This window comes from Rhinolophus sinicus, chromosome 14, assembly GCF_057876585.1.
Source record: "Rhinolophus sinicus isolate RSI-liver-muscle chromosome 14, RSI-T2T, whole genome shotgun sequence".
NCBI classification, from domain to species: Eukaryota; Metazoa; Chordata; class Mammalia; order Chiroptera; family Rhinolophidae; genus Rhinolophus; species Rhinolophus sinicus.
This window is the reverse complement of record NC_142514.1, coordinates 78,980,443-79,001,628: the sequence shown is the minus strand read 5'-3', so window position 1 is coordinate 79,001,628 and position 21,186 is coordinate 78,980,443. Positions and strand designations below refer to the sequence as shown.

At 36.2% G+C, this 21,186-nt stretch overlaps 1 protein-coding gene across 1 annotated transcript in view; it reads left to right on the top strand.

Moving 5' to 3' along the window:
- The window catches only part of CAP2 (cyclase associated actin cytoskeleton regulatory protein 2), a 142,478-nt gene extending 121,497 nt beyond the window's left edge, over window positions 1-20,981 (top strand). Inside the window, exons 12-13 of the mRNA XM_019743010.3 lie at window positions 17,167-17,307; window positions 20,647-20,981. Coding sequence (XP_019598569.1) covers window positions 17,167-17,307; window positions 20,647-20,730 — 225 coding nt within the window. The 3' untranslated portion in view covers window positions 20,731-20,981. The remainder of the gene's footprint in view (window positions 1-17,166; window positions 17,308-20,646) is intronic.
- The last annotated feature ends 205 nt before the right edge of the window (window positions 20,982-21,186 follow it).

Here is a 21,186-nt window from a genome sequence, read left to right as displayed (position 1 = left end):
AACACATCCTATTTTGCACTTCAATTATTGGTTTACCATGTCTATTTCAAAAACAGTTAATTTAATCTTTACAGCCCCAGAAACTTGCACAGTATATGTACATGTAGGTGTCCAATAAATATTTGATCAGTGAAGGATTGAAATGAATCGTTGGTTCTGGGTAAGGAGGGAGAAAAGTTTTTCCAAAGAGTCAATGAGATCATCAAAAAAAACAACCTGGAAAGCAGGATTGCAATTGAATTTGCAAAACAGGAGAAAATCTACATTCCTTTAGTAATTTTGAGTTAAACAGATGAGATGTTATAATACACAAAAGCTTCTTACCTTTGGCCAATTATAACTTCTATCTTTGATTACATTCCTTTCATATTGGTAACTATCCATTATTATCTGATGTTTTCTAATAATGTTTGTTAAAATTGGATTCTAGTTGTATAGATTTTTCTCTTTTGTGGGCTTTTCACCATTGCTATGCTTTTAAAAACATTTTTTAAATTAAATTATTGTTGTAACATTGATTAATAGTATTATATAAATTTCAGGTATACAACTTTATAATACACCTGTATTCTCCATTGTGTGCTTGTCACCCAAAGTCTAGTCTCCTCTGATCACCATATATTTGACCCCCCTTTACCCTCTTCATTCCTCCCCCAATCCTCTTTTCCCGTCTGAGTTTGTTTGTTTGTTTGTTTTGTTTGTTGCTTTTTGTTTTATATCCCACATATGAGTGAAATGATACAGCTCTTATCCTTTTCTATCTGACTTATTTCACTTAGCGTGATACTCTCAAGATCCATTCATGTTGTTGCAAATGACAATATTTCATCTTCTTTTGTGGCCAATTAGTATTCCATTGTATATATGTACCATATCATCTTTATCCAGACATCTGTCGAAGGGCACTCAGGTTGGTCCCATGTCTTGGCTATTGTAAATAACGCTGCAATGAACATAAGGGTACATATATCTTTACAAATAAGTGTTTTCAAATGTTTTAGGTAGATACCTAGAAGAGGGATTGCTAGGTCATAAGGTAGCTCTATTCTTAATTTTTAAAGGAATCTCCACACTGTTTTCCATAGTCACCACTGCCACTTTTAATCCATTCAATTGTACATTTTACATTTTACTAACTGCCACTGAAGAAGCTGGTTTTCCATGTGTCTGATAAATGGAAAGAATCTCTGCCCTCACCCACTGAGTGTACTTTGGCAATGCACTTCCTCTCTTCTCTGAGTTCCCTTCTTGAAACACAAGGCTAGCTGGGAGACAGTAAGTCCTCTACAGCCCCAAATTCTAAATATTCTTGCCACATAGCCTCTATGGATACATTTACTTCTGTGCCATTCCAGTTCCATATATTCTCTTTAATACCTCATGGAAATCTTTCCCCTAACCCTTCTGATTCCACTTCTTCATAAATTCCATTCCTTGATTTAAAAAAAAAACTATTTAAAAGAAAGCACCCAAATAATTTGTCACAGATATATATGCTTAGCTTTACCATGTAAACAGGGAAACTTGACCATCCTTGGTCACACTTTAGATACTAAAATGTGAATTATTTGCCCAAGGCTACTTAGCATCAAGCACTCATACATTCATTCATTCACCAAATTTGCCTAATGTCTAATATGTCAGGTACTGTTCTAAGCTCTAAAAATGTCAGTAAACAAACGAGACAAAAACCCTTGCCTTTATGAAGCTTACATTCTGGCAACACTATCTCCCAATTTGGTATTTCTGATAACCACATTTATCCATTTAATAACATTGCTTCACCCAAAGTATTATGCATGGAAATTTAAGGAAATCATTCATCATCAGGAAAAGTCCAATTACTCAAGGACAAGTATAGTTCATAAAAACTTAATAATGACCCCACAATTTCTTAAAAACTGTTTTAGATAGTGGAAGTTTCTACATAAAGAGCCATGCTCTCTCCCACTTCGCATTATTTTTAACAAAAAAAGCAAACTAGAAATAATATTCTATGGCAGAGGTGAGAGTACATATCTAGCCAGATGAAAAGTATCTTGGAAATAAATAATCTAGGCTAACATCCCCCCTCTTAATTTTAGAGGATTTATTTCAAGCTTCCTTTTATTCTTACAGAAATGAGATTGGGTGGCAATTATGATACCATACATAAGAAGTTAGCATTATTATTTTTAAATTAAAGTATATTGGGGTGACAGTTGTTAGTAAAGTTACATAGATTTCAGGTGTACAATTCTGTAATACATCATCTATATATCACACTGTTGGTTCACCACCACAGTCAGTTCTTTTTCCATCACCATATATTGGATCCCCTTTACTCTCATCTACCACCCCTTCTCCCCTTACCTTCTGGTAACCACTAAACTATTGTCTGTGTCTATGAGTTTTTTTGTTTCTTAATTTGTTTGTCTTGTTCTTTCGTTGTTTTCAGTTTTATATACCACATATCAGTGAAATCATATGGTTCTCAACTTTTTCTGTCTGACTTATTTCGCTCAGCATAATAATCTCACGATGCATCCATGTTGTTGCAAATGGTACTATTTCATCTTTTCTTATGGCAGAATTATATTCTACTGTGTGTATATATATATCACAGCTTCTTTATCTGTTCATCTACTGAAGGACACTTTGGTTGTTTCCATGTCTTGGCCACCATAAATAAAACTGCAATGACATTGGAGCACATATATCTTTACGGATAAATGTATTCAAGATTTTTTTGGTAAATACCCAAGAGGGATTGCTGGGTCATATGGTAATTCTATACTTCATTTTTTGAGAAACCTCCACACTGCCTTCCATAACGGCTGCACCAGTCTGCATTCCCACCAACAGTGTATGAGGGTTCCTTTTTCTCCACAGCCTCTCCAACACTTGTTACTATTTGTCTTGATGATGATAGCCATTCTAATTGGTGTGAGGTGATATCTCATTGTGGTTTTTATTTGTGTTTCTCTAATGATTAGTGATGCTGAGCATTTTTTCATATGTCTATTGGCCATTTGTATATCTTCTTTGGAGAAATGTTTTGTCAGGTCTTCTGCCCATTTTTTAATTGGATTGTTTGTTTTTTGTTGTTGTTGAGTTGTATGAGTTCCTTATATATTTTGGATATTAGCCCCTTATCAGCAGTGTTGTTTGCAAAAATCTTCTCCCATTCGGTTGGTTGCCTCTTTATTTTGTTGATGGTTTTTTTTGCTATGCAGAAGCTTTTAAGTTTGATATGATCCCATTCATTTATTTTAGCTTTTACTTCCTTTGCCTTTGGGGTCAAATTCATAAAATGCTCTTTGAAACCAAGTTTAGTACCTATGTAGTAAACATAGGTACTAAACATAAGTTTAATACCTATGTTTTCTTCTATGCATTTTATTGTTTCAGGTCTTATGTTTAGGTCTTTGATCCATTTTGAGTTAATTTTGGTACACAGTGACAGACAGCAATCTAGTTTCATTCTTTTGTATATGGCTTTCCAATTTCCCCAGCACCATTTATTGAAGAGGCTATCATTTGTTCATTGTATATTTTTGGCTTCTTTGTCAAAAATTATCTGTCCATATTTATGTGGGTTTATTTCTGGGTTCTCAGTTCTCTTCCATTGGTTTGTGTGTGTGTTTTTTCTGCCAGTACCATGCTGTTTTGATTATTGTAGCCCTGTAGTACAAGCTAAAGTCAGGGAGTGTTATACCTCGAGCATTGTTCTTTTTTCTTATGATTGCTTTGGATATTGGGGTCTCATGTGATTCCCTACAAAGCTGATGATTCTTTATTCTATTTCTTTAAAAAATGCCTTTGGGATTTTGATGGGGATTGTATTAAATGGCCTTGGGTAACATGGCCATTTTCACTATGGTGATTCTTCCAATCCATGAACACAGAATATCTTTCCATTTCTTTGTGTCTTCTTCAATTTCTTTTAAAAATGTCTTAAAGTTTTCAGTATATAAGTCTTTCACATCCTTGGTTAAATTTATTCCTAGGTATTTTATTCTTTTTGTAGCAATTACAAAAGGAACAGTTTTTTAAATTTCTTTTTCTGAGATTTCATTGTTATATATTGGAATGCAATGGACTTTTGTACATTGATTTTGTAGCCAGCAATTTTACTGTATTCGTTTATTGTTTCTAATAGCTTTTCGGTGGAGTCTTTAGGGTTTTCTATATATAACATCAGTCATCTGCAAAAAGTGACAGTTTAACTTCTTCATTCCCAATTTGGATGCCTTTTATTTATTTGTATTCCCTGATTACTCTGGCTATGACTTCCAACACTATGTTGAAAAGCAGAGGTGATAGGGGACAGCCCTGTCATGTTCCTGAGCATAGAGCAAAGGGCTTTAGTTTTTCACCGTTAATTATGATAGTAGCTTAGTGTTTGTTATATATGTCCTTTATTGCGTTATTTTCCTTCTATACCTATTTTTTAAGTGTTTTAATCATAAATGGATGTCATATCTTGTCAAACGCTTTTTCCGCATCTATTGATATAATCATACGATTTTGTCCTTTATTTTGTTTATGTGGTATATCTCATTGATCGACTTGTGTATGATGAACCCCACTTGGTCATGATGTATAATCTTTTTAAAATATTGTTGAATTTGATATGTTAGAATTTTGTTTAGGATTTTTGCATTTATCAGAGATATTGGTCTGTAATTTTGTTTAGGATTTTTGTATTTATCAGAGATATTGGTCTGTAATTTTCTTTTTTTGTGTTATCTTTACCAGGTTTTGGTATTAGGGTAATGTTGGCCTCATAAAATGTGTTTAGGGAGTATTGTCTCTTCAATTTTTTGGAAGAGTTTGAGTGTTTGGTAGAATTGAATGTTTGGTAGAATTCACTAGTGAAGCCATCTGGTCCTGGACTTTTGCTTTTGGGAAGGTTTCAAATGACTGATTCAATTTCCTTACTGGTGATTGGTCTATTTACATTTTCCAATTCTTCGTGATTTAGGCTAGGAAGGCTATATGTTTCTAAGAACATGTCCATTTTCTAGTTTATTGAATTCAGTGGCATATAATCCTTCATACTGTATTTCCCCGAAAATAAACCTAGGTCTTATATTAATTTTTGCTCCAAAAGATGCATTAGGACTTATTTTCAGGGGATGTCTTATTTTTTCATGTACAACAATCTACATTTATTCATGTACAAAAATCTACATTTATTCAAATACAGTCATGTCTTCTTCTTCTGGAACATCATCATAACTCTCCAAACCCCAAATTCTGGCTTGAATTTCTTGCGAGTCCACTTCCTGTAGAATCATTGGCCCCAGTCTCTCATGTCCAGCAATAGAGTTCTCCTTAAATGAGCACTTCTTGTCCATGTAGCCTGCTCATAGTGCATTGGCAACACAGCTGCCAGTGATTTTATCCCATGAATTCTTCACCCACGTCACGACCTCTTGCAGGCTAGGCTTCACAAAGTTTCCACGCTGATTTCTCTCCATTCTATTTTCAATGTAGTCATTGATTTCCATGCACAAATGGTCCTTGAATGGCTTGTTTATTGCAATATCAAGAGTCTGAAGATAGGCAGTCATTCCTGTGGGAATCATTATTTGATCTAGTCTTCTCTCTGCAAGGAAGTTTTTCATGTCTTTAGTGTGGTGAGTACTGACTGAATCCCAGACTAGCAGACCTCTTTGGCCATCTTGCAAAACAAGTGGCAACATTAAATCGACCCCCCTCTTTAGAACTGCTTGTGTGCACCAGGCTTTGCAGTTTCAAGAACATAAATGACTGAAACACGTTCAAATCTTTCTTGCCCTTAGTGATGATTAGAGGTGGGGCTTTCTTTCCATCCAGATGAATTGCCAAAATGCAGGTAACATGTGCACTTTTGTAACCAGTGGATGGAATGTAGATTGACGAGGCACCCCTCTCATCAACTGTAGTTTGAGATCCTTGGCCCTAAACACTGTAGTGTCATCCATAGCAATCATGTTGGAGAGTTGGTATTTAAAAAAGCCGATGCCATCAACAAAGGACTTGAATGAAAGTGCATGTTTAATAACTTTAGTGTGTTCCAGCTTGAACAGTGTTGGCGATCTTAGAGACAGTTCATATCGCCGAAGGAAGCCATCCAGCCAGTGTTGTGATGCTTTGAATTCTTCTGGGGATATTTCTAACTGTGGTGCCATTACAAGGGCAAATGCTTGACTATCAGCCTTGCGCACAACCAAAGCCTTTGCTCCCCTGTCAGCAATCCATTCACAGATGATGTCTTCCAGCTCAGGAAATAATGGTTACCGACTTGATCCACACTTGCGCTTCTTAGCATTTCCCTCATCCACCTGTTGACTGAGGTTATCATACTCTGCTCATCATTTTCGGACCATTCAGAGATTCAACTCCTCTTTGCAGAAAGCCATAAGATTCTTGCCCCGGAATTCTTCCACGATTTTTTTCTTGTACTCGACGGAATAGCTCTTTCTTTTTGAACTCATCAATAATATTTTAAAGGGTCAAAATATTATTCCCTTTAAATCTACCATTAAATCAAATGTTAATTGAAGACTTACAAGACAGGAGTGGCAACTAAAATGATGACAGTTAAGAATGATGGTCCACACAAAAGTGACGAAAAATTGCAAGCACCAAAATTAAGAAAACATTTCTTTATTTCACACGAGTGCATTACAACACACGACGTATTGAATTATGAAGATTCGTATTAGACACAATCGCATGTCTACATTTTCAAGTGCACACGTTATTCATGCATTGTGTCTGTAGTCCAATTGGTCATTTGGCAATAAGTCTCAAGTTCATCTGTTTACATAGGTGTTTACCTCTCATCCAAAGTCATCCGCTTGGGTATTTACAAATACTTAATTATAATTTGTATTATCATTTAACTACTAATATCAATAATGTTATTTATTTATATTTAATTATGTATTAATATTATTTTATAATTCAATATGTCCATCGTGTGTTGCCACGGACGTACTAAATGCATCCGTCTAGCTGATGATCTTAACTGGGGCTTATTTTTGGTGTAGGGCTTATATTACAAGCATCCTGAAAAATCATGCTAGGGCTTATTTTCCAGTTAGGTCTTATTTTCAGGGAAATACAGTGGTATTCTTGGATGATCGTTTGTATTTCTGTGGCATCCGTGGTAACTTTCCCTCTTCCATTTCTGATTTTGTTTTTTTTGTCTTTTCTCTTTTTATCTTGGTGAGTCCAGCCAAAGGTTTGCCAATTTTATTAATCTTTTCAAAGAACAAGCTCTTTGTCTCATTAATTTTTTCTATTTTTTATTTGCTCTCTATTTCATTTAGTTCTGCTGTGATTTTTATTATTTCCTTCCTTCTGCTAACTTTGGATTTCATTTGTTCTTTTTTCTCTAGTTTTTTAAGATGTAATGTGAGGTTATTTATCTGGGACTTTTCTTCTTTCAGCATTATTTTTTAATGTAAATACATAACATTCAGAATAAAAAACTAAATGAATTAAATATAAAACATAAAACTATTGAAAGTAGAGAAAAGAGTTTTAAATAGTCAACAAATTTACAGAGGGAGACAATAATTCTAAATTGAGAAGCAATAGATGAAATTATCAAGAAAGATAGATATGCCCACTTAAAATTTTTAAACTTCTGAATTCCATACAATGAAACACTATGCAAACATTTTTAAAAGTCACCTAGAATGATATCCATGGTATCACTAAAAGTGCACCAAAAACTGTAAAGTACCCCGGGAAAAAAATAATTGAGAGGAAAGAACACTTTTATACCATTATGTAGAGCATGCTATCATTTTTGTAAATACAGACACATAACATATGTACAGGTATAGCTGTATCTGATAATTATAGAAAAAAAGTTCAGAGAAGATATACTTCCTTCTGTACCTGAATTAAGGGTATCTATCAAAATCCTGTAGCAAAAGTCATACTTCATTTGAAAATGGAGATTTCCCATTCAAGTCAGAAACAAGAAGAGAATCCTTCTAATATTGCTTCTGTTCAATAATGCATAAAAAGTTGTGACCTATGCAACAAGGCAAGAAAAATAATTGAGAAATATAAAACTGGAAAATGAAGAGACAAAAATGTTCTTTTTTTGGTCAACAAAATCACTTTATATAAAATCTAAGAATTTCAACTATAAAACTATAAAAACAGTCAGCAAGATTGTTGGACACATTATCAACATGCAAAAATCAATAATATTTCTTTATGCCACAGATAAACATTAGAAAATATAATAGAAAATAACACTAAAATTGCACCAAAAACTGTAAAGTACCCCGGGAAAAAAATTAATCAACAGAAATACAAGAAATTCATGAAGAACACAAGAGAGATGTAAATAAATGGGTAGAAAGACATCAATATCAATCGTCATCATTTAGTTAATCTATAAGATCAGTGAAATTTGATTAAAAATCTGAACAAGGTTTTTAATGAACAATGGTTTTAAAATTCATTTGGAATAAAAATGGACAAGTGTAGCTAAAACAATTTTAAAGAAGATGGGGTGAAGGGACTTGCATACCAGATATTAAGAGTCATTGTAGAGTGTTATAATTGTGGAGGAATACAAAAATAGAGTAATGAAACCAAATAGCAAGCACTGAAGTAGACAGATGTATACATGGAAATGTATTTTAGGACAATACACGTGGAGAAAAAATATTGCATTCCTACCTCACACCAAACATAAAAAGTCCTAATTGTGAAAAAATACTTTTAAACTTTGAGAATATAATACAAAGAAAATCTTTATGGGCTTCATGTATAATATAAATTAAATAGGGTCAAAAAGCAAATGGGCACAAACTGTAAAGGACAGATGAATCTAACCACATTAAAATTAAAATTGTATGTTCAATAGAAGACATTGTATACAAAGCTGAAAGACAAGCCATGGGTTGAAAAAAGATACTTGTAATACAGGTAATCAAAAAGGATTTGTAACCAGAATTTATAAAGAACTTAACACAAATCAATAAGAAAAAGACTAATAACCCAATAGAAAAACGGACAAAGAATATTAAGTCATTTCAGAGAAGAAAAAACTGAAGTGTTTGATAAATATATGAAAATATGCATAACCTACTGAACAGAAACAGGAATGCAAATTATTTCCACAATCAAATATATCTTTTCACACTCGTCAGTTTTGAGATCCAGGCTGTCCTTACTTTGCAAGAAGTGTGTCGTCTGAAACTCATGCATATCAGAACTGTGCAACTTGAGGACTGCCAGTATATTAAAAAGTCTGAAGGTACAAGGGTTGTTGAGGAAGTGAAACAATGGGAACCCTGATACATCAGTGTTGGGAAAATAAATCTATTACACTCACTGTGCAGAGCAAATTGGCTCTATCTAATAAAGTTAAAAACATTCATAGCCTGTGTCCGAGCATTTCCACTCTTAGGTATATACACTAAAGAAGCTCTGTAGTACATACGTCCATAAGACATCTAAAAATGTTTATTGTAGTATCATTCATAATGACAATAAAAAACAATAAATAAATCCCCCTAACAGAATACTATATAGTAGTTAAAATGTGTGAACTACAGTTACATGTATAAAAATATACATCTCAAAAGCAACATTGAGCAATAAAGGCAAGTTACATTTCCAGTCAAGATGGCAAAGTAGCTAAACACTGTGTTTGCCTCCTCTCACCACCACATCAGAATTACAACTAAAGTACAAAACAACCATCACTAAGAATTGCCTGTAGTCTAGCTGAACAGAAATCCTACAACTAAGGACAAAAGATGCCACCTCAAGACTGGTAGGAGGGGCTGAGACAGAACAAGCTGGTCCTACACCCATGCGTGTGGCAGGTAAAAATAAGAAGGGATATCTCAGCTGCAGATGTACCTCCTGAGGAGCGAGGGGTCCCAGCCCCACACCAGGATTCCCACCCCAGGGTTCCAGTGCCATGAAGAGAAGTCCCCACAGTTTCTCTCTGTGAAAAACAGTGGAGATTGTGGCTGAGTGAGACAGAGGTCTGCTGGAGTCACAAGTGTTTCTCTTGAAGGGCTTGAGCATGGACTTACTTGATGATGGACTCATTGTCTCTGAGCGCCAGCACTGGGGCAGCAGTTCGAAAGGTACCAGGAGGAATTGAATTGTCTGGCTTCAGAGCAAGGACTGGAGGGGCAGCTTCCTTCCAGTCAGAAGCACTGGCAGAAGCCATTGATCCTTTGGCAGAAGCCCTCCCCCAATCCAGCATACAGACTAGGCAGGCACCAGAACCCTGCTAAAGTGAATCTTTCTCCATAGAGTCAGCCCCTGCAGAACAGCTCCTCCACTGTAGTCATGGGCTGGACTACACAACCAATCAGCCTGAGGGTCAATCCCTCCTATTGACATGCAAACAGCAAGCTCAACTACAACACGTGGGCACATACAACCCACACAGGGGACACAATTGGAGCACCCGGCTTTAGTAATTGCAGAGAGACTGTACCACTGAACCCCACAGAACACCTACTACAAAAGGTCACTCTACTAAAATCAAGAGACATAGCTGCTCTACCTAATACATAGAAAGAAAACCAAGGAGGCAGCCAAAATGAGGAGATAAAGAAACATGCAATGTTTCATATGAAAGAATGGAACGAATCTCCAGAAAAAGAACTAAACAAAAAGGGGACAAGTAGTCTACAGATGCAGAGTTAAAAACACTGGTTTTAAGGATGCTCAATGATCTCAGTGATTCAACAAAGAGATAGGAAACATAAAAATGGAGATAGAAAGCATAAGAAAGAACCAGTCAGAAATGAAGAATACAATAACTGAAATAAAGAATACATTAGAAAGAAAAAACAACAAAAAATAAAAAAAATAAAAAAAAAATAAGACAAAGCAAAGAAAAAAACTAAAACAAAAAAGAAAATTTAAAAAGTACATTAGAAGGAATGAACAGTAGATTAGATGAAGCAGAAGATTAAATCAGCGATTTAGAAGTTAAGGTAGCAGAAAACACCCAATCAGAACAGCAAAAAGAAAAAAGAATCCAAAACAATGATGATAGTTTAAGGGGCCTCTGGTCCAACATCAAGTGTACCAACATTCTCATCATAGGAGTACCAGAAGGAGAAGAAGAGAGGAAGGAATTGAAAACCGATTTGAAGAAATAATGATGGAAAACTTCCCTAACCTGGTGAAGGAAATAGACATAGCCCAGGAAGCACAAAGAGTCCTGAACAAGATGAACCCGAAGAGGCCCACAACAAGACACATCATAATTAAAATGCTAAATTTAAAGTCAAAGAGAGAATCTTAAAAGCAGCAAGAGAAAAGCAGTTAATTACCAACAAGGGAGCTCCCATAAACTGTCAGCTGATATCTCAACAGAAACATTGCAGACCAGAAGGGATTGACATGAAATAGTCAAAGTCATGAAAAGCAAGGACTTATACAACCAAGACTACTCTACCCAGCAAAGCTATCATTTAGAATTGAAGGACAGATAAAAAAAAGCTAAAGGAGTTCATGAACACCAAACCAGTATTACAAGAAATGTTAGAAGGACTTCTTTAAGAAGAAGAAGATAAAACATATGAATAATAAAATAACAATAACTACGTATTTATTAGTAATTACTTTCAACATAAGTGGATTAAATGCTCCAAACAAAAGATAGGATGGCTGAATGGATAAGAAAACAAGACCCTTACATATGTTGTCTACAAGGGACTCAGTTCAGATCAAAAGACACACACAGACTGAAAGTAAAGGAATGGAAAAAGATATTGCACGAAAATGGAAGCGAAAAAATAAAAAAGCTGGGGCAGCAATACTTATACCATACAAAGTAGACTTTAAAACAAAGGCTGTAATAAGAGACAAAGAAGGACCCAGCAATCCCACTTCTGGGTATTTATTAAAAAAAACACAAAACCACAAAATGCTACTTCAAGGGTGTGTGTGCATCTATATATGCATTGAAGCATTATTTACAATGGCCAAGATATGGAGGCAACCTGGGTGTACACCAATGAATGAATGGATAAAGAAGAGGTGGTACATATATACACAATGGAATATTACTCAGCCACAAAAAGAAAAGAATAAAATCTTGCCATCTGCAACAGCATAGATGAACCTAGAGGGTACTGTGCTGAGTGGAGGTAACTGAGAGAAAGACAAATGTCATACTATTTCACTCATATGTGGAATCTAGAGAACAAATAACCACAACAGAAATAGACTCATAGATACAGAGAACATTTTGATGGTTGCCAGCTGAGAGGGGGATTGGGAATGGGTGAAAATGGAAAGGGATTAAGAAGTACAAGTTGGTAGTTACAAAATAGTCATGGCATGTAAAGTATAGCATAAGGAATATATACTCACATATAATCAATAATATTGTAATGACTATGTATGATATCAGATAGATACTAGATTTGTTGGGGTGATTACTTCATAAGTTATATAAATGTCTAATCATGTTTTAAACCTGAAACTAATATAATATTATATGTCAATTGTAATTGAAAACAGACACATATGTATGCTTATTTACATATGAGTATTTTTATAATATTCTTTGTATGTTTCTATGTTTGAAATATATCAGTTTTTTAAGGATATGGGCATGCAGTCTAAAAATAATCTGTAAGGTTAAAGCATGGTTATCTGCCCTCTGTCCAGAGAAGGATAGAAACTTGGCAGCGTAGCTCAGAGACAAGAGAGATATTTTACTGACTACCTTTTGAATTTTTGGATATTCAAACCAAGAGAATGTCATCACCTATTTAAAACATTTAATAAATGAATAAACAAAACAGAAACAAACTCATAGATACAGAGAACAAACTGATGATTGTTGAATGGGAGGGGAGTTGGGGACTTTGTGAGAAAAGTGAAGGGATTAAGAAGTACACATTGCCCGAATAGCCAAAGCAATCCTAAGAAAAAGAACATTGCTGGAGGTATCACAGTCCCTGACGTCAGCTTGAACCACAGGGCAACAATAATCAAAACAGGATGGTATTGGCAGAAAAACAGACACACAGACCGCTAAAATGGAATTAAGAACCCAGAAATAAGCCCACATAAATATGGACAAATAATATTTGAGAAAGAAGCCAAAAACATACAATGGAAGAAAGACAACATCTTCAATAAATGCTGGAAAAATTGGAAAGCCACATGCAGAAGAATGAAACTAGACTACTATCCATCACCAAAATTAACTCAAAATGGATCAAAGACCTAAACATAAGACCTGAAACAACAAACTGAATGGAAGAAAACATTGGTACTAAACTTATGCACATTGGGTTCAAAGAGCATTTTATGAATTTGACTCCAAAGTCAAGGGAAGTAAAAGCTAAAATAACTGAATTGGACTATGTAGAATTAAAAAGCATCTGCACAGCAAAAGAAACCATCGACAAAATAAAGAGGCAACCAACTGAATGGGAAAAGATTTTTGCAAACAGTGCCTCCGATAAGGGGCTAATATCCAAAATATACAAGGAACTCATACAACTCAACAACAACAAAAATAAACAATCCAATTAAAAAAATGGGCAGAGGACCTGAAGAGACATTTCTCCAAAGAAGACATACAAATGGCCAATAGACATATGAAAAAATGCTCAACATCACTAATCATTAGAGAAATGCAAATAAAAACCACAATGAGATATCAAGTCACCCCAGTCAGAATAACATCATCAACAAGACAAATAGTAACAAATGTTGGAGAGGCTGTAGAGAAAAAGGAACCCCTATACACTGTTGGTGGGAATGCAGACTGGTGCAGCCACTGTGGAAAGCAGTGTGGAACTTCCTCAAAAAGTGAAGAATAGAATTACCACATGACCCAGCAATCCTTCTCCTTCTCCTGGGTATCTACCCAAAAAATCTGAAAACATTTATCTGTAAAGATTTATGTGCTCCAATGTTCACCGCAGCTTTGTTTACGGTGGCCAAGACATGGAAACAACCAAAGTGTCCTTCGATAGATGATTGGATAAAGAAGTTGTGATATATATACACAATGGAATACTATTCAGCTGTAAGAAAAGATGAAATAGTACCATTTGCAACAACATGGATGGATCTTGAGATTATTATGCTGAGCGAAATAAGACAGACAGAAAAAGTCGAGAACCATATGATTTCACTGATATGTGGTATATAAAACTGAAAACAACTAAAGAATAAGACAAACAAATTAAGAAACAAAAACTCATAGACACAGACAATAGTTTAGTGGTTACCAGAGGGTAAGGGGAGAGCAGGATGGTAGATGAGGGTAAAGGGGATCCAATATATGGTGATGGAAAGAGAACTGACTCTGGGTGGTGAACACACAATGTGATATATAGATGATGTCATACAGAATGGTACACCTGAAATCTATGCAACTTTACTAACAATTGTCACCCCAGTAAACTTTAATTAAAAAAAAAAAAAAAAAAGATTCCTGATGACATTATTTAAGCATCTGGCTCCATATGTGTTCAATGTTAATCCTTAGTCTTTCAGTTATGTGAACCAATAATTTCCTCTTTTTATTGAAGCTGTTTTGATGGGTTGTTCATTACTTTCAGCTGAAAGAGTTCTGACTAAAACAGAGTTTTTTAATGGAATCAATGAATAAAATATTCAAAAATCTCCCCACTCCCCCCAAAAAAGAAGTACAGATTGGCAATTACAAAACAGTCATGGGGATGTAAAGTACAGCATAGGGAATATAATCAATAATATGGTAATAACTACACTATGGTAATTGCCAGGTGGGTACTACACTTACCGCTACATAAGTTCTGTAAGTGTCTAACTACTATGCTGTACACCTGAAACTAATAAAATATTGAATGTTAACTGTAATTGAAAATTTTTTAAAATTAATAATTAATTAAAAAAACATTTAGTACACTGTTTTAAAAGGCCCTGGATACAATAGAGACACAAAGCAGCTTAGTGGTTGCCTGGGGGTAAGGACAGGATTGACTGAAAATGGGTATTAGAGATATTTTGGGAATGATGGAAGTATTCTAAAACTGATTTGAAGTGATGATTGCATGACTGTTAACTTACTAAATATAATTAAATTGTACTAAAATTTAATTATATTGCTGAAACCAGGTGAATTCTATGTTTGAAGATTTTACCTCAGTAATGTTGTTTTTTTAAAAGATTGAAAGGTGAAAAAAGGGCATGGACCAAAGTTCATGTGAGTTGATCCAGTAATTCTGTTTTTGGCAAACTGTCCTAGAAAAGAGTACAAATTATGGGAGAGAGAAGAGACTAGGAGATTCCACGGAAATTTTGGAAATTTTTATGGAGAAATACATTTTTGGAAAACAAAACCAATACAGAAACATGTCTTAAATGCTGGAGCATTGGCCTGGGCAAAGGCACATATCACCTGTCATTCAGCAGAGGAGCTACTCTGGCCCAGTTCTCCTGATAAGAAATAATCTCTGTTCTCATAGTGTTCAGAGACTACCAGGGAAAAGTGCATGTATAGTCTACTCTAATGTAGTATTGACTGAAACACTGTGGAAATTACAGTTCTTACCATATCGGGGTTTATTTATTTATTTATTTATTTAATATTTAAAAAAATATTTTTTAATTAAAGTTTATTGGGGTGACAATTTTCGTAAAGTTACATAGGTTTCAGGTATACAAATAGATGAGGGTAAAGGGGGATCAAATATATGGTGATGGAAAAAGAACTGACTGGGTTGTGAACACATAAAAATTTTTTGCTATTGCTTTTTCAGACTTTCAAATGCATAAGGTGTTTCAGCATTTTTAGCATAGTACAGCAATATATATATATATATATATATATATATATATATATATATTTATATTTATATATATAAATAAAATGTATTAGCATAATGTGCTTGCCTCATGTGGCCCCACTCTGTCTCATAAAAGACTCACTGACTATTTACTCCTTTCCTTTACTTGTCTGGTATTCATACAGTTCTGGTCATTATGTAAATGTTCTTCATCATTATAAAATAAACAAATTTAGAAATTGCGAGAACATTACTCCTAAAACATTCTTGAAATACAGATATATGTATTATTTTCATTTTATTCTATTTTATTTATGGCAAAGCCCTGTGCTTACCTGACCTTGAACTACCTCTACTTTTTTTTTTTTCCACTGGGGCTCAATTCCAACTCGGTGTCCAGTTTCTATGGAGAGAGGAGAAAACAGAGAAGTGTGGTGACCTGGCTAGACTCCCCCTAAGGAATTCTTTACATCACCTGCACCATCAACAGGAGTTGCTCCTTTGGTTTGCAATCCAGCCTTTTCTTCAGGGTGAAAGAGGAGATGTGTTTATCACTTCAATTACCATTACAAGAAGGAAAATTATAGAGTTGTAATATGGTCATTGGGGGAACAGTCTGCCCCTATAGAGATGTTGGGGGTATGTCTGAAAACTGTTAAAAGAGAAATTTAAAACTGATCAAAATTTTTATAGCACTTAGTTATTTGTAAACAATACAAAGAATCGCCTCCTCTTGTGTATGGTCCCTTTTAGCTATACAATGAGTGGCTTGAACTAAGTCTCCAGTTTTCACTCCTGAAATTAATACATTTCAAAATACCTAGACACTCATTATCTCATTTAAGCTTCACATTCAGCCAGTGAGATTTTTATCTGGCAAAGGACTTATGTGAAAAGAATTGTAGTGTTTCTTATTTATTCTTCTTTAGGTTCAGAAGAAATCTACTCAATTACAGAATAATTTATTTGCTCTTAAATGACAGTATTAGTACTTGTTTTATTCCAACTTTCATAGAGATTTGTAAAAACTAAAATTTTAAGCACATAAAAGCAATGCATCTTGTTTCCTTTATCATGAAATCAAATATATGTTTCAAGTCCACTAACAGGGTTGTGAGACTTTTTCTCAACATTTAGCTGCTGTTTTCAAATTAATCCTTTTATTTTGTCTCAGGAAAGAGACCCTGAGGTTTGAGAATCCCCTTGTGTGGTCCTTTCGTTCTGTCCCCAAGTGACATTTAATTCAGACTGGAGACCTTGCAGTTAACCCACCTCTCCGGCCCTGACCCAGCTATTCCTAATGCTTGGTTAGGCCCATGGATTGTAATTATTTGAGGACATTGTATTTCCATTTCTTTGCTTTGGTCCCATACTTTTTTTCCTATTTCAGGTAATGGGGAGAGTGCCAACAATTTCCATTAATAAGACAGAAGGCTGCCACATATACCTCAGTGAAGATGCATTAGACTGTGAGATAGTGAGTGCCAAGTCATCTGAAATGAATATACTTATCCCCCAGGATGGTGATTATGTAAGTACCTTTTAAAAGACTTTAAAGAATTTTTCTTGAGCCTTCATTATTAACATTCTTAGAGAGTGATTAATCAGTCAGCTACCAACCTATGAGCTTCATTTGTAGAATAATTCACAGGCAGAAAGAGGCATTCAGAGAGTTCCCTTTACATATCTTCTCCCCTGTTAGTTTCTTGACTGTGCTCACTCCTGGATTTGTGACTCCAGGTAGTTTACTAATAATTATCTGAATGGGCTACCATTTATAAAATAGTACACCATGCATGTGAGTTCATATAAGTTAGGACTAAATATGTTTCCTTTGCTATGCTGGAGGCCAACAAAAAACAGTGAGAAATGCTTTGGGGAAAAAATAGGATGGTAAGTAGACCTATTTGTGTAGGTATTCTTCTGTCAGAAGTTCTCAAACTCAGCCTAAGAATCTACTGGGAAGCTTGATGAAAATGCCAGCTCCCAAAGTCCGCACGTAGAGGTGGGACTCGGAAGGCTTGGAGTGGGGTCTGGGAATCTGTGTTTTAATAGGCCAACAGTCCATCCAGCGACCCTTCTGAGAAACATTAGCCTAAGTGATTTTGTCACCATTTATTTTCTTTGCCTCCTCTCCCCCAACAAAGCAGCTTCTAACAGAAGCATGCAGATATCCTCCTACATTGAAAAAAAAAGTATAAATAATTACATCCTCTGCATCTCAGTGTGGTGGACCTGCCAGTTGTTACTATTTGGAAGCAAGTTATTGCTTTCTACTAGTTATTGCTTCTTGGAAGTATGGAAATAAATCCAGAGATCATTCCCCGATTCTAACTGTCGGAGGGTGCCGTGAATTGGGGAGGATGGGAGAAAACATGACTTAGCAGGTGCACCTTTGGAAGAAGGGCCCCCATCAGCCTGTGGGTCAATCAGCAGCTGTCTACACAGCCATCAGCACTCAGGTTAATCTCCTTAGACAGAAAACATGACTACTCTCATGTTCTCCGTTCCTTGCGGGACATTGGGTTTTGTCCAAACGTCCAGGGAGACATTTTACGTCCAAAGTTAATATAAATCCCACTCTTCCGAGAGAGATTTAAACCCCATGCACCTATTTAACCCTGTGTGCCATTACCAGCCAGGCTACCCAGACAAAAAGGATTATTATTGTCAACACAGCCACAATACAATTATTGGACCCACAAACATGGTACAATGTTTTTAATCTACTCATCCTGTAAACCAAAAGTAGAAATAATTCATTCTGGGTTGTTTGAACCCAGGGATGTTTTCTAAGCATGGATGTTTTGGATAGGACCACATTTCAAGGACCTTTTGGCATGGGCCAAATGTCTCCGTGGATGTTTTGGACAGGACCAAATGCCCGCTAAGCTGTCCTTTCCCCACCACTCAGTAAGTTCTTCAGTGCTACCCGGACACATAGTACATATTGCAGCCTAGAATTTTTCATTTAAGTCTAAAACAAAACTCTGCCAGCATTGGGCCGTGCTTCACCGCTAGGTTGATGGTCAGCCTCGCCCTGAGCTAAAGACTCTCCTCCCGTATTCTCCACCTAAAACAAACTACTCAGTGCTAAAGCCAATACAGAGCAGCTCCAGAGAGGAGAGCCAAAAATTAGGGCGAGCCCTGGCCTTTTCAGCTGTTTCAGCAGAGGGCTTAGCTGCATGGAAACTGGATGTGCTAAGAAAAGCAAATGGGGTTTGGATGAGCACTCCAGACTGACGAAGCTACAATCCCCGTGCATGGTACCCAGACATCTGAATTTGTTAAAGCTTCCTAGGAGATTCCAGCATGAGCCAAGAGTGAGATCCACTTACCTGAAGGATGAGTATAGGTCAAAACCTGAACTTGAAACAGTACAGTCTTCCCTCTGTGAGTAAATTATCTCATGCCCTCTGTCCTAGGCCCTCTTCACACATTTTCCCATTGGCGGTAATAGGGAACAATACAGAGGTCCTGCTGTGGGCATTGTCATCTGGGATTGGATAGTAGAGATGGTGCAAACCAAAAGAAATCGGTCCCCCACAGAAGATCTGTCATCATACTGCTATCACTTTACTCCCAAAAAAGATTGGGAATGGCTGAAGTGCGGTTACTATCAAAAAGGTTCCTTTACTCCATACTCTCTATCTGGCCTTGTTTACTCATCAAAGAAGAGCCCCAGAAGGGATGTTGGCTACACACACACAGATACACACACACACAGACATATACACACAGACGATTATTAAGACTGTGTCTTCTTTGCTTCATCTTAAGACTTTGCGTTACAGATTTCACCCAAGGAGAATTCATCACGCATTATAGACAGGGCCTTCCCTTTAACGTAAATAAATAATGGCTCCTTCCTAAAGAAACAGTTGGATTCTACATCTAAGAAGATATGTTCTCATGTGTGTCTCCCATGAACACATACTGATGGTGAGCATAAGCATCAGCTTATCACAGAGCTGGGGTTTCACAGCGCTGTATGGACAGGAAGTGCAGGGAGGCCACAGAAGCCAGGGCCAAGGGGATGTCTATCTCTCTTTCTGGTCCTGTTCTGAAATAACTGGAGAATCACTCTCTGGGGAAAGGAGAGATTCCAAACTACTTTTGTTTTGGTTATTCTGAATTTTTTTTCTCTGTGTGTGTGGTGCGTGGTGTATGTGTGTGGTGCGTGTGCATTCCTTTCTCAATGGGAAGAGTAGGGTGGCAGCATGAAGGTTAATAAATTTATATAGAACCCAAAGCACATTTTTGTATTTCATCAATGTAGACAGGTAACACCAGGATAAAGTGTTTCTACTCGGTGTGATGGGACCAGCAGCCTTGGCATCTTCTGGGAATTTGTTGGAAATGCAGATTGTCATTCTCTTCCCAGATCTACTGAATCTGAGTCTGCATTTTAACAAGAAGTCCAGGTGATTCCTGTGCATGTTTGAGTCTGGTGGAGAGTCATGGGTAACAGAGGCTGTCTAGGTTTGAACTCTGGCTGCCCGGCTTACCAGTGATACCAACTTGGACCAGTTGTCTAACCTCTCAGGTCTCTCTTTGCTGTAGATGGCATCTCAATTAATATCTAGCTTATAGGGACGTAGGAGATTGACCAAGTTTATCTATATCCAGTGCTTTAAAAAAAAAAAAGCCTGGTTCTTAATAAGTTCTAGCTTTAATGATGAGGCTGGCAGGTTGTCACAGAACTGACACATGACTATGCAAGTCTCCATATGACACAGAAGTCCTCGCCATGAAACGGGTTTGAGTTCCATGAAAGTCTTTGTCCATCACTTGACACTCATCAGCCTTCCATCTGTTTGCAGAAGGAAGCCTGGGTTTAAATAACTCTGTTCCTCTTGCCTTTTTCCAGAGAGAATTTCCTGTTCCTGAACAGTTCAAGACAGCGTGGGATGGATCCAAGTTGGTCACTGAACCTGCAGAAATTATGGCCTAACCTCCAGAGAGACCGAACCCCCTGATCTGAATCCCCGCATCAAAAAACTAAATAAAAGGCAGCATTAAAGACCTAGAAATTGTGGTAGCACCTATTGCTTCAGTTTTGGCCTCCAACAAGTCTGGGTTGTAGAAACAGCATCATTTCTGACATGCCTTCACAGGCATTTTGAAGTATTAACATTTCTTCATGGTTTGCCTTTCATGTGATTTGAGTTCCACATGATGAGTTAGGAGCATTGCACATTTAAAGGGAAAAAAAAAAGAATTCTGTTCCCCTCATATCAACACAGTAGCTGATAGGTAAAAAAATTGCATGATTCAGTTTTGCACTTACGTTTAATTGCTAGTTGGGAAATAAAACCTTTGAGAATTTGAGATGTACATTTTTACCTTTTAGACAGTTTCAATATGATGTAGTAGTAGTATGCTCTGAAAAATTTACCATTTTTTTCTT